This window comes from Bemisia tabaci, chromosome 9, assembly GCF_918797505.1.
Source record: "Bemisia tabaci chromosome 9, PGI_BMITA_v3".
Taxonomy (NCBI): Eukaryota; Metazoa; Arthropoda; class Insecta; order Hemiptera; family Aleyrodidae; genus Bemisia; species Bemisia tabaci.
In genome coordinates, this window is record NC_092801.1 from 14,926,526 (window position 1) to 14,939,605 (window position 13,080).

The window sequence follows — 13,080 nt, forward strand, 5'->3', positions numbered from 1 at the left end:
GTTATTCAGGTCGAAAAATATAAATTTTTCAGGGCAGACTATGAAAAATCAGTATCTGAAAGTCGGTGAGAACGAAAACACATCAACTCGGAAATTTTTAAACGCTAAAATCTCTGTCATCAAACATGGTGTATCGAATTCAACTTGGTGCTTTACAAAGTCTCTGAGTACTTGTCCTTTGGCAGCAAAAAGGTTTTTCTTAAACTAACTTCTTCGCCCGATGCGCAGTTTTAGGTGTTTCGTGAACAGTTTTTTTTTTCGAGTTGGTGTGTTTTCGAACTCACTGATTCACTTACTTTCTCGTGTTGTATTGGTCCGATCCTTTGTTTACCCTCTTTGGTTACACTGTGGCCGTTCCGAGTTCAGCGACTCATCTTCAGGTGTACAAAAACTTCGTTTTCAGCTTTCAGTTTGACGTGCGATACATCTCGAAATGTTTTTTTACACCTAAAGATGAGTCGCCGAACTCGAGATGGCCATAGTGTAACCAAAGGAGATAAACAAAGGATCGGACCAAAACAACAAAAGAAAGTAAGTCAAAATAATCATGACATCCGACGGAAAGAAAAAACAAGAAGAAAAAATCCAACATGAGTATGTTGGAAAAGCGTGCCGAATAACTGAAATGTTGGACAAATACCTCTTATTTTCACGTCTTTGCTTTTTGCATCAATTGGTACTTTTTGCTAAATTTGGGAGAAAATATTGATTCATGAACGTTGAATGTAAATTGATTTTAAAGATTCCGTCCAATTATCTTGATTTTAAGCTGATATGCGGCATTTGCGCACGACCGTGATTTGGGCGAACTGCCGTGCATCGAAATCGCGTTCAGTTAATCTCTTTGGATTTCGAACTGTAACTTCTCTCCTATTCGGCCGATTTGTACAAATGAGGTCTCTTTTTATTTGTACTTCAACGGAAAGTAAAGAAAAACTCGCTAAATAGACGGAAAACAATTTTTGAGAAAATTTGGTGGATCCTGGCATCACGGTGAATGGTTAATCGGTTAATCGCCTCGCCGTCTTTTATTGCCTTGCTCGAAACCGGACACCCAAAGCTATATCGCGAGATAACTGTAGTGGTTTAAGTGGATTTCGGCAGGGGCCATGGTTAGTACATAGTATAATGAGTCACGAGGCTCATCACAGATTGCACTTACAGTGCAAGACGCTCATTGGCTATAGAGTTTTGGCGGGAAAGAAGGTTCTAGAGTTGAGTCCTCCGAGCGTAAGAAAGCTCCTATGAGGTTTCTGTCAAATTGAAAAATACGGTTTTGACAGAAAAATGTTCTCAAGGGTTTCCAATTAGCAGTTCATTAGATTTTTTGGTAAAAGACCATCAGGGCTTGACAGTGTAATGGTTCAAAGACAAAGAAACGGGTGCGAGGAAAAAAGTATTTGGACGACCGTTTGAATAGCATTGGTTGATCTGTGTGCTGTACTATGGTACATCCGAGTAATTTCAAAAAGCGAGCCCTACTGGCACGCTTAAAAACCCCTTAGCTTATAACTCCGTCTATACGAAACTTTGAGGTTCTAAAAGCGGTTCTGTTGGTTTCTTCATACAATTTTTATGCTGATTAGGGTGCGTCTACTAAAACAGGCTGGCCAAAATTAAGTACTTTCCCAAGAAATTTAGACCCTCCTGCCTCCTCAATAGAAAAATTCAGTACTTTGTCATTGCCTCCATTTGACGAAATCCGAAAAATGTCAAAATTTGAATTTCTCGCTCAGAAATGAAAAAAATCCGAACCTCCTTGCGGAATTTTCGCATTTTTTCAGTACTTTGGGACCACCCTTAAAAAATCAGTACTATTTCCGGACTTTCCAGAAATTCCGGACTTGTAGACACCCTGTTCACTGAAGCACCTCTTGAAATTTAAAATGTGACGAAATAAACATCAAAATTCGCGGTTTCAATCAAAAATTCCATGTCTGACCTCTCTAATCGACTCGATCCACTGTGCGGGGCAATCGGAAGAACGCAGTCGGTGTTCGAATTAGCCGTCGCTCAGATTCTCCCGCCCCCGATGGAGGGAGGATCAGATGCGGGGGAGAGGAGCAGGATCGGGGGAGAAGGAGGGGAGGAGAGGGAGGCGGAGGTGCAGGGCGGGGGGGGGGGGCATGTTAGTGAAGCGAAATTGAAAGATGGAGTTGTGATAAAATCAAGCCACGGCAAGTAAAGATAGAGTCAGAGTTCGAACGCAGGCCACCGATCGTGACGTGTTCGTGTAGAAGACAATACGTTGCCCCTCTGGCTAGTGGGCGTATTTTAATTTCCACGTGAGCCCTGTTTTACGTTTGAATGCATGATTTTTGGGGCTCATGAGAAAACCAAGATACGCCCTTACATCAGGAGGGTGACGAATAGACTCGTTCGGTGTTGGTGCCATTCTTGTTGTGTTCGGTACATACACCGATGTTCAATTGGACGTATTTCTATCGAACGGAACTATGTGCATTATGACGTGAGACTTGTTATACATGTATTCTTAAGGGTCTCGGGGCTCATGTCTTAATGCACATAGTTTCGTTTGGTAGAAGTACGTTCAATTGTTGCTGTGTAATCGAAAAACCAAACCTAACCTCAGGCTGAATCTTATTTTGTGAGTTAATACAGGGTGTCTCAGAATTGAACGTCCTGAGTGCAAGAGCTAGTTCCATGAGTATAAATAATACTTTTTATCACTGTAAACTGTGTGGCTCCTTAATTTTGATTTTTTGTCACGTTTATTCGTTGAACAGATCTGCCTGCTTTACATAATTTTTGCGGCTGAAGATGGGAGATAGTCGCTTAATGAGCCCGCTAAATCAAGAGTGGCGGTAGCCACCCCCGGTCGAGGAAAATGACGTCCTACTAAAGTCCCGATAACAAACGGGTGGCCGACACTCTTAGTCACAGGCAACTCCCTTAACTTGAAAATTGATTCGGTTGGAACTCGACTGCAGCCCAAACGACGGCTCGGATTCCTACGATCTTGGTGTCTACGGACGCATCTCAATTAGGACTACAAAGTGGAAGAGTTTCAATAAGATCCATTGAGTTTTCAAAAAGTTATAAGCACTTAATGACCCAAAACAAGGAAAATTTTACTTTTTACTTTGCCGGGAAATTTGAATTTCAAGAATCCAGGGTCCTGAGAAAGTCACTCAAACTCCGCGATAACGGTAAACCTTAGACCCATAAAAGTGGGTACCTAAAAAATCGCCATGTTACCGTGTGTGCCGCTTTTGACTTTATTTTAACATTCCAAATGTTTTAGAAGAGAAATTACGTAAAAACGACTAAACTGACTGCCGACCTCCCCGTCAAGACTACCTTTCACAGCAGATTTCTCGCTTACACGTTGGCCGATTCCAGTGAAACCTACAAAGGATCAAGGTTGAGGATATGAGGATTTCATTTCTACCACATTTAATAGGGCTTCATCGCACGGATAATTCAGCATCAGCTAATATCTTTCACAATTTTAGCTGTAATCTTTTGAATTTAGAAAAAAAACCGGTAGTGGTTCAATCAATGCTATTGGTTGATTCCGTTCAGGTCCGTCCGAGTTACGGGAACGAAACGTCGTCGATTATACCAACCTCCAGTTGCTGTATTTATTTGTGAATAATGAACAGATTTAATTTAAAAGTTCAATTCATTTTAGATCTTAACTAATATTACACACTTATATTATTACGCCCACTTTTATCCCGATAACTACTTCATTGGTTTCTTAAAAATCTCAAGTGATTTCTGGTCGGTCGTTACCAACCTCTTTGACTAGTTGTGAATAGATTTACCTAATTTGGATAAGAGTTTAATTCTTTGTAGATGCTAACTACTATTACTCATATTATTACGTCTCACGTGTTCTACTGGAGCCCGATATGCTATTACCTTAGTTTCTCTTAAAATGTTCAAGTGATATCTTTATTTTATTGAACGATATGTGACAAAATTTTAAGTGAGGTTATGTCCTCATGTTTATGTCAGTACCTGACCGAAGCGATAGATGTAATTCCGGTAAGTTACGTCAAAGAAATTACACCGAAATTGTGCCAAACTCTCCAAAGGAAGCAGCATTTACATCACAGAATGTATTCTCACTACTAAAGTCTAAAAATTACTGGAATATGAGCCTCGGTCTTCACATGCGAATGGGGGTTTGGGGGGCGATTTGGGGGTGTTTCGGCTCCTGCAGTCTGGCCGTTTAACCCTGGATCACTCTGTATTTAATTATGGGTCACTTGGGATCGACTTGATACTATGAGTAAAGTCTTGGGCAAGTCAAAGGTTAATGTGATTCGATGGACGCCATATTTTGTGTCAGAACGACGTGCGGTATATCGCATCAATTGGCTCTATTTTTTCAGCAACTTATCATTTTTCTCGAATTTTGAGATCGCAATTCTGTTGTCAGGGGACTAAAGCACTCACTCACCAATTTTTACAAACAAATTCAACGTAATAAAGACTTTTTTTTTTAGAGAGAGAAAACATCGCATTCGATATTGATATCGAAACTGCACTCGAATGCGATGTTTTCTCTCTAAAAAAAACCACGCCTTTATTACGTTGAATTTCCTCGTTAAAATTGGTAAGTGAGTGCTTTAGTCTCCTGACAACAGAATTGCGATCTCAAAATTGGAGAAAAATGACGAGTAGCTGAAAAAATGGAGCCAATTGATGCGATATATCGCATGCCGTTCTGACACAAAATATGGCGTCCATCGAATCACCTTAAAGCTCTCAAAAGTGAGGCCGAGTTCCTCCATAAACTTTTACAGGAAGCCGAGATATTAATATAACTCGAAATGTGGCGATGAAATTTGTCTGTGGCGGGTAATATATCAATAAAACTTGAAATCTGACAGTCGCGGGAGGTTTTTCGTCGTAAATGCGTCCGGTTAACGAGACTGCAGAGTCGAGCGCAGCGAAAATTGAAGCACCGGTTTGATTGGATAAAAAATCATTTTTACAGGAGTTCAAGCGGTAGCCAATCTAACCTTTCCCCAATTATCGATGAAATTTCCCGGACTCATCGAAAAAATCTGTGCAAAATTACATGTTCCAATTTTTGTACACCCTTTTTCTTTCTGCGCATGAGTGTTTACCCGACCCTCTTTCCCGAGAACCAGTGGTGTGGCGTAAATGGTCGATTATCGATATTTTCCCATTTGAAGTGGTGGTAAAGAATCGATTACTAACGTGTTAGTTGCGAAAACCTTGTTTATCGATTATTTTTTTTTCGGTTCAATATTGGTAGATCAATCAATATGTGCTAGAGTGCGCCCCGAAAGTGTTTCCGGTTGAGCTACAGCCGCCCAACAATTTTTTCGAGGACGTATTAAGACATTTATACTTCTTTCTTTTTTTAAAAAAAGGGTCCTACTGATTATTTACTAAACTCATACAAAATGGCTACAGCCCTTAACTTTCAGCGCTGAATTTATTCACGGCTTCAAAGATGTCAGAATTTCAAGGTAAATGGTAATTTCGGGGGGTTTTTAAGTTCATCAAGATTTTTTACTCGGTGTTTTGATCAAGTAAGTTATTCTAAAAAACTACAAAAACCCTCAAAAACATTTTTCGGGCAAAAAATCCGGTCGAGGAAATTGACGTGTCACTTCCTTTTAATCAAGTATAAGATAGGCAAAAACCTTTGATGAATTCCCGAGGTTCACTAAGACTAATAATCATCAAAAAGTTCCAAAAACTTACTCGAAAGGAAAAAAATAAAATGAAAAATAAATCCCTTGCCAAAAATAAATAAAAAACCGATTTTGAGATAAATCCCTCGAATGAACTTGAAATCACAAAATCGGTCGAGGATGTCAATTGAAACTTTCCCCCTTTAATTATGAGCTCCGCAACAAGCGTGACTCGCTTGTACCTTTTCATACACGAGCCGCACGAATTCATCTCTTCTTCTCTCCTCTCCTTCCGTCCATGGACAGAGGTCCAAAATTTTTCGGATTTACTGACGCGACCGGCTGCGGCTCGATGCTCTCATTGAATCGGTGCCTTCTTATCATCCCTGATGTCGGCTTCAAGTCGGTTGCAGGTTCACCAGTCGAACCATTTTTCCATAACCACATGTTAGACTTTTTCGAAACATGATTCATCTGAAACATGGATTTTTTTAAGGGAGCTTACCATTTGCTTTGGACGGTAGGTAGGTTGTAAGTAATTATTGTTCTTATACTCTATCAGTTAAGTATAAAATACATCTGTACCATTGGATGACATTTCGACAGACACGTTAGGTCCGGACAAGTGAGGGGATTTCTGAATCGCAAAATTATTAGTGGAATTGTTATAGTTGATTCGATGGACGCCATATTTTGTGTCAGAACGACGTGCGGTATATCGCATCAATTGGCTCCATTTTTTCAGCTACTCGTCATTTTTCTCCAATTTTGAGATCGCAATTCTGTTGTCAGGAGACTAAAGCACTCACTTACCAATTTTAACGAGGAAATTCAACGTAATAAAGGCGTGGTTTTTTTTAGAGAGAAAACATCGCATTCGAGTGCAGTTTCGATATCAATATCGAATGCGATGTTTTCTCTCTCTAAAAAAAAAAGTCTTTATTACGTTGAATTTGTTTGTAAAAATTGGTGAGTGAGTGCTTTAGTCCCCTGACAACAGAATTGCGATCTCAAAATTCGAGAAAAATGATAAGTTGCTGAAAAAATAGAGCCAATTGATGCGATATACCGCACGTCGTTCTGACACAAAATATGGCGTCCATCGAATCACATTAACCTTTGACTTGCCCAAGACTTTACTCATAGTATCAAGTCGATCCCAAGTGACCCATAATTAAATACAGAGTGATCCAGGGTTAAACGGCCAGACTGCAGGAGCCGAAACACCCCCAAACCCCCTGTCTAAATTGAGATTTCGATTATTTTTAGATAATTTATGAATTCAGGGCTAACAAGTACAGGGAAGTACAAATTTTCGTGAGATTCGGTTCACAACTGTTGCCAAAACTCTGGAAAAATTATTGAATTTTCAAAATTTTGAAGGGTCCTTATAGCTCCGGCTGGGGGCACCTCTGGAAAAAATTTTATAAAAAAAAAAGTCTTATTTTGACCCGTAGAACACGCTCCTGCAGTCTGGTAGTTTAACCTTGGGCCACCCTGCATATTAATTTTGATATAAATCAAATTCTTACATGCGAATTCTTCATTTGACACGGTTTGGGCATCTCAGGAGGGAGAATGCGAAGCGCCTTCTGGGGGTTGAACCGCGTAGCGGTTAAGGAGCAAAAGCTCCCTAGTTGTCTATTAACGATTCTCCTCTAACCTTTTAAGGAGCTTTTCAATCTCCTGAGAATGATTGTTTGGACAATTTGTATGGAATTTGTAAGAGTAACGACCAGACTTTGGTTTCAGGTACGTTTGTTGGACGGCCTACCTGTTACGGTATCACAGCAAAAACGGTCATGTGGAACCGGTCCGGCTTCCTGGAGCCCCGTTCAGCCATTACTACGCACAAGAAGTCTCCGACGAGGGTATCATCATCGAGACGGATATTAGCATAAAAGAGGTAAGTCACACCTTTCATGTATTTTTATCCGCTTTAATTTAAACTTTTTTTATAATTTAACCGTCAAAGCACCGAATTGTTTGTTTTTTAACACTGGAAAAAAACACATTGAATCTAGAGTCCAGACTCTTAAAAACATCGACAAGAAAAAATACTCTTGATTCAATCAGATTTAAGCTTAAATCAAGAACCAAGCCTCTTAATTTGAGCGGATTTCCTTTTGATTTAGGCTTAAATCTGATTGAATCAAGAGTCCTTTTTATTGTCAATGTTTTCGAGAGTCTGGACTCTAGATCCAATGTGTTTTTTTTCCAGTGAAAGCTGTAACGGTCCGCGGTAAAAATTATTTCCATGCCATAGGTGCTCCCTTTGAACCGGAGGAAATTGAATCTACGAAGTCTGTTCAAGCAGAAACCGGATATTGTTGATAACTTATCCACCGCGCGTCCGAATAAATTTTTCTTGGTCTTTCCAGAGGGCTAATAGCATACTAACACACTAAACTCACAGAATTGGTAAATTCATACTAGCTTTGTTGGTACACGATCCGGAGTGAGGCAACCTCACGAGTAATTCGCGATTTTTCAGGAATTCCTGCCAAAAAGTAATTCCATAAAGTCATTTGTTTTAGAAGTTAATTCGATTGAAAATTGTCGCTTCTTGTTCATTAAAGCTTGATTACCCATAATTTTGATGCCCCTGATAATTTTCCCACTAAGACATCACCATGGCTAGAATCATATGGACCGCGTTAAACAGAAAGGAACCAAGCCTTATCAGCTACCGCCAAATGTAATTGGACGAATTGAATTTTTACATGAAAACAGTTGGGTGGATTTTTGTGCAAATTTCAGTGAATGTTCTCCATAGTACGAAGCAAATTCCTTAAAATTGTCAAAGGAATCCGCACAAACGTTCTCTCGTAAAAAATTGACTTGCTCGGTTAAATTTGGCAACAGCTGATGTGGCTTGGTTGCTTTCTGTTTAACTCGGTCCAAATGTGGTTAATAATTTTAACATCCCCCGCCACGCCGACCGCACTGTGTTGTACGCAATGCGTGAAGTATTCATGCAGTCTTGTAGGCGCTATGCGTTTCAAGCCTACTGCTGCTGGCCGCAGTGTGTTGTACGCAATGCGTGAAGTATTCATGCAGTCTTGTAGGCGCTATGCGTTTCAAGCCGACTGCTGCTGACCGCAGTGTGTTGTACGCAATGCGTGAAGTATTCATGCAGTCTTGTAGGCGCTATGCGTTTCATGCCGACCGCCGCGCCGAGGGCTTCTCCTTTTCATCTCAGTCCTCGTCATCGTTGATCTCGGCGCCGCTCCGCCCCAGGTCAAAGTGCGTGTTCGGTTTCTCTCTTAACTCGGCTAATTAAAGGTGCTGTCTCTTGTATCGCCGAAAGACGACATGATCAGAAATTACCATACTATTACGCTCAGAAAATGAGAGCTTTTGATCCATATGATCCCTTCTTTGGCTTTTCTACATAGCTATGAAATAACCGTGCACAGAAAGTATAGATTCGAGGCGCTATTTGAAGTGCACACGGTGAGATCTGAGCTCAGATTGATCGGCCAACTGCGCTGTCGCTGTGGCATGCTGTTCCGACTCGATCGCGGGCGGGCAACGTGTCAGAAACAATTACTGATCCCATCAAAAACGAAAGCCCCCCCCCCTCCCCCTCCGCGTCACACGTGGGATTCGCCATCGATACACGCGAGGTTGTCGCGTGGCGGACTTGAAGTTTACTGAAAACTGAATCAGTGAGTTCAAAAACACACCAACTCGGGGTTTGTTCAGGAAACACCTAAAACTGCGCAGCGGGCAAAGAAGTTAGTTTAAGAAAAACCTTTTTAGTCTCAAAAGACAAGTACTCAGAGACTTTGTAAAGCACCAAGTTGAAATCGATACACCATGTTTGATGACAGAGAATTAAGCGTTTAAAAATTTCCGGGTTGGTGTGTTTTCGTTCTCACCGAGTTTCAGATACTGATTTTTCGTAGTCTTATTTTACTGAAATATTCAAACTGGCATAACCTCGGTTTGAGGTGGTGTTTCCCATTGAGAACTCAAAATTACCAATTTTAACCATCCCCCAAACTTACCTCACCTTGACAATTTACTCCCTGAGGGTAAAGTCCTCTTCCTCAGATCTTTTCATAAATTGGACTGAATTTTGCATATCGGAACTAAAAGTTCTGGCTCATCCGTAAAAACACTCATGTGCATAAACTAATAACACGTATTTCGTTTCATATCTGAGCCAAATTTTGTATATAGTTCCAAATTACAACGAATAGTCCAACCGTACTTCGTAAAAAAATAAAGGAATTACTGACGTAGAAAACTCTTTCTGCGATCCGGATAAACCCTCGGCTTTATTATTACTTCTCGCAAGTTGGGCAACAACGCACCCTCAGCTCCACAGCTGTGTTCCGCGCTTCGAGTACCTGTTGAATGAGGCTCTTGTGCGCGGTGTATCGCGAATATTCCGCGACACGATTGCCAAATTTCCCGGGTTAATTGCTCCATTTAGTATTGATCTGTCGGGGAAATTGTAAGAATTCGCCTACATTTGACAACTACGCCTTGTATTTTGTGGCTTACTCCCGCGAATGGCGCGATGATTCAGTGCTTTTTACGGAGCGGTCGTTAAAGATAAACCAATTTCCCCGCAGTAGGGACTGGTGGACAAGTGCAATAAGTGTTTCATTATGGATCAAATACGCGTTTCGCTGAACCGTTCTTTAATGACTGCAGTCAGTGGATTCGTTAAAAATGAAAATTTCTGTTTTATATCGACTCTCTGCATTGGATGTATAAATACATACACAAGAGTCGCTTTTACAGCGCTCTCTGAAGGTCTTCGAAGCCCGACCACCACAGTGCCTCGGAGCGCGCACTCCTTCATTTCTTATTCCATCGCCTCTTGGTAGATTGATTCAATAGGAGAGTTTGCTCAAGAAATTTTGGACGAAAATTGCGAATTTTGAAGATTATTTAGTCAATTTCTAAATTTTAAGGGGGTGCTCTGGAAGACAATTTTTCGAGGAAACCAATGGAACCACTTTTAGAACCTTGACATTTAAACGTGCGGAGTTATAATAGGGTGTCTTCTGTCAGTAAAAACCGGAAAACCTAGAAAATATAAGAAAATTGTATATCGCCAGGAAAATCATGAATTGGGGAATTCTGCATGCGTCAAGCATGTTTTAACTACGTACAATTTAACATTTGCAAAAATGAAACATTTGATATATTTCATTGAGAAAAAAAAGGTTAAAATGATTCGTTGGTTGGTAAAATCAAACGAATGTAGGTTCATTCGTGCAAAAATCAAGGAAAATCGTGCAAATATCAGGAAAATCCAAAATGATATTTTAGTGGACACCCTGTATAAGCTTTTCAAGTTTCCTGCTTTCGTCCAGCCTCTCACATTAACTCGATCCATCGTCCGCCTTTATCATCCTTCCTCTACTACACTGCCGTGCTAAGGAAAAACGCCGTATGAGCTTTTATTCGTTGCCGGATTTCCTTCAATAAATACCGAATTCCACTTTGAAATTTTTTAATATTTTGGTTCAACTTTTTCAGAAAATTTTGCTCGCGTTTTTTTCTAAAATATCTGAAACTTTCAAGGAAAAATACGAATAAGTTTCCACAAAAATATAAATTTTATGCAGGAAAATTTAGCAAATCTCCAATATTCATACGGCGTTCTTCCTTAGCACGGCAGCAGAGTACTAGAGAAGAGAGCCAATACTCTCAAATTTTCCAAATCGAACTTTCCCCAAGATCCTTCTAATCTGATTAAGATGAAATAACTGATTTAGCTGAAAGTCAGAACAGCGACATTTGCAGGGCCGGATTTACCTGCTTGCCGCCCATGGGCCGCCTGTATTTTTCCGCCCCCTTCTTATTCGTTTTGAAACATCAATAAAAACCATCAAGTGATCGTGCCGGAGGGGGAGGGGTGCATAAGACGCGTTTACCTACTCGTGCTGGATACATTTTTTTCGAAAGCCCTGTCAACACTACTAGTAAATTTCACGGAACTTGACGAGAAAGTTAAGTTCCCTAAACCGATCTGTGTGTGGACAAGGTCCTTCATTTATAGGAAATGAACCAAAAAATTATGATAGAACAAACATAAAATGCGGTTTAATAATTTTAACTTCCGCCGCTGCGCCGCGCTGATCGCATTGTATTTGGCGCAATGCGTGAAGTATTCCTACAGTCTTGTAGGCGCCATGCGTTTCACGCCAACCGCTCCTGACCGCACTGTGTTTGACGCGATGCGTGAAGTATTCATGCAGTCTTGTAGGCGCTAATATGCGTTACATGTCGACCGCCGCGCCGAGCGCTTGTCCTTTTCGTCTCAAATCCTCGTCATCATTCCTCTCTGCGCTGAGCTTCAGGAAAAATTGCGTGTTTAGTTCCTCTCTTAACTCGACTAATTAAAGATGCTGTCTCTTGTAACACGGAAAAACGACAAAATTAGAAATCATTATACTTTAAGGAAAGAGAATTTTTGTCCCCTTTTCTCATTGATAATTCTTTTTTCTGAATCCGATTTTTTTTATACCTATACATTTAAAAAAATTGCTAAAATTTGCCGCCATGGGCCGCGGCCCATGTAGCCACCCCCCTAATCCGGCCCTGGACATCTGCCCAAAAAAATTGTCTTTTTATGAGAAGAATTTGACAACCATGCCTCTGAATTTGGAGTTACAAAACGCGAGGTCTAGCGTCCAGCCCTCCAGCGCAAAAGCGTGGGCTTAGCAGTTTGAATAGCTCTTTGAAGTGACCCGGTCCGGAACGTCTCGTCGTCCTGCGCGACAGCAAAGAGGCAGTTTCCCTCTAGGGCCCTGAATATCTGAACATAAAATTTAATTAAAAGAAAGTGATTATTCAAAGTTTTAGCGTCTTTAACGTAGTCAGTCTAAATTTGAAGTGAGTGAAAAAAGTATAGAAATGAAAAATAGGATGCTGAAAATTTTCCCTCATTTTCTGTAAAAAAAAAACAGATTTATAATTTCGGAAAGAATTATTAAAGAGCTTTGTCCGAATGTATCAAATTGAGAGAGATCTTGAAGCACGCAGATCTCATATTTGGACTACATTTTGCAATTAGGAACTACAAATTCCTGCCCGGGTTAAAAATAACGTATGCGCAATTAATTTCCCTATGCACATACGTGTATTTCAGATGAGTTAGAATTGGATTGCATTTTGCGAAAAGGAACCACCAGCATTGCAATGTTGCTAAGATTGTGCAACTTCTTTTGTCTTGGAGGAAAAACCCGATTATCCCTTAATAGTTTCTATTTTACTCGCTAAAAACTGTAAATTTAAGACAAAAATTACCATCTTTTCATAGTTTTTCATAATTTCCGCAATTTTATTGCAAATGATGAACTTGCACAATCATTATTATCATTATCTCATTATTATCATTATCATCATTATCTCGCATTATTGCAATGCTCCTTGTTCCTTTTTGCAAAATGCAATCCAATTTACAGCCCGA

General features: G+C 40.3%; 1 protein-coding gene across 1 annotated transcript in view; it reads left to right on the forward strand.

Moving 5' to 3' along the window:
- The window catches only part of LOC109038201 (uncharacterized), a 244,848-nt gene that overhangs the window by 172,127 nt on the left and 59,641 nt on the right, over nt 1-13,080 (forward strand). Inside the window, exon 6 of the mRNA XM_072304009.1 lies at nt 7,395-7,548. Coding sequence (XP_072160110.1) covers nt 7,395-7,548 — 154 coding nt within the window. The remainder of the gene's footprint in view (nt 1-7,394; nt 7,549-13,080) is intronic.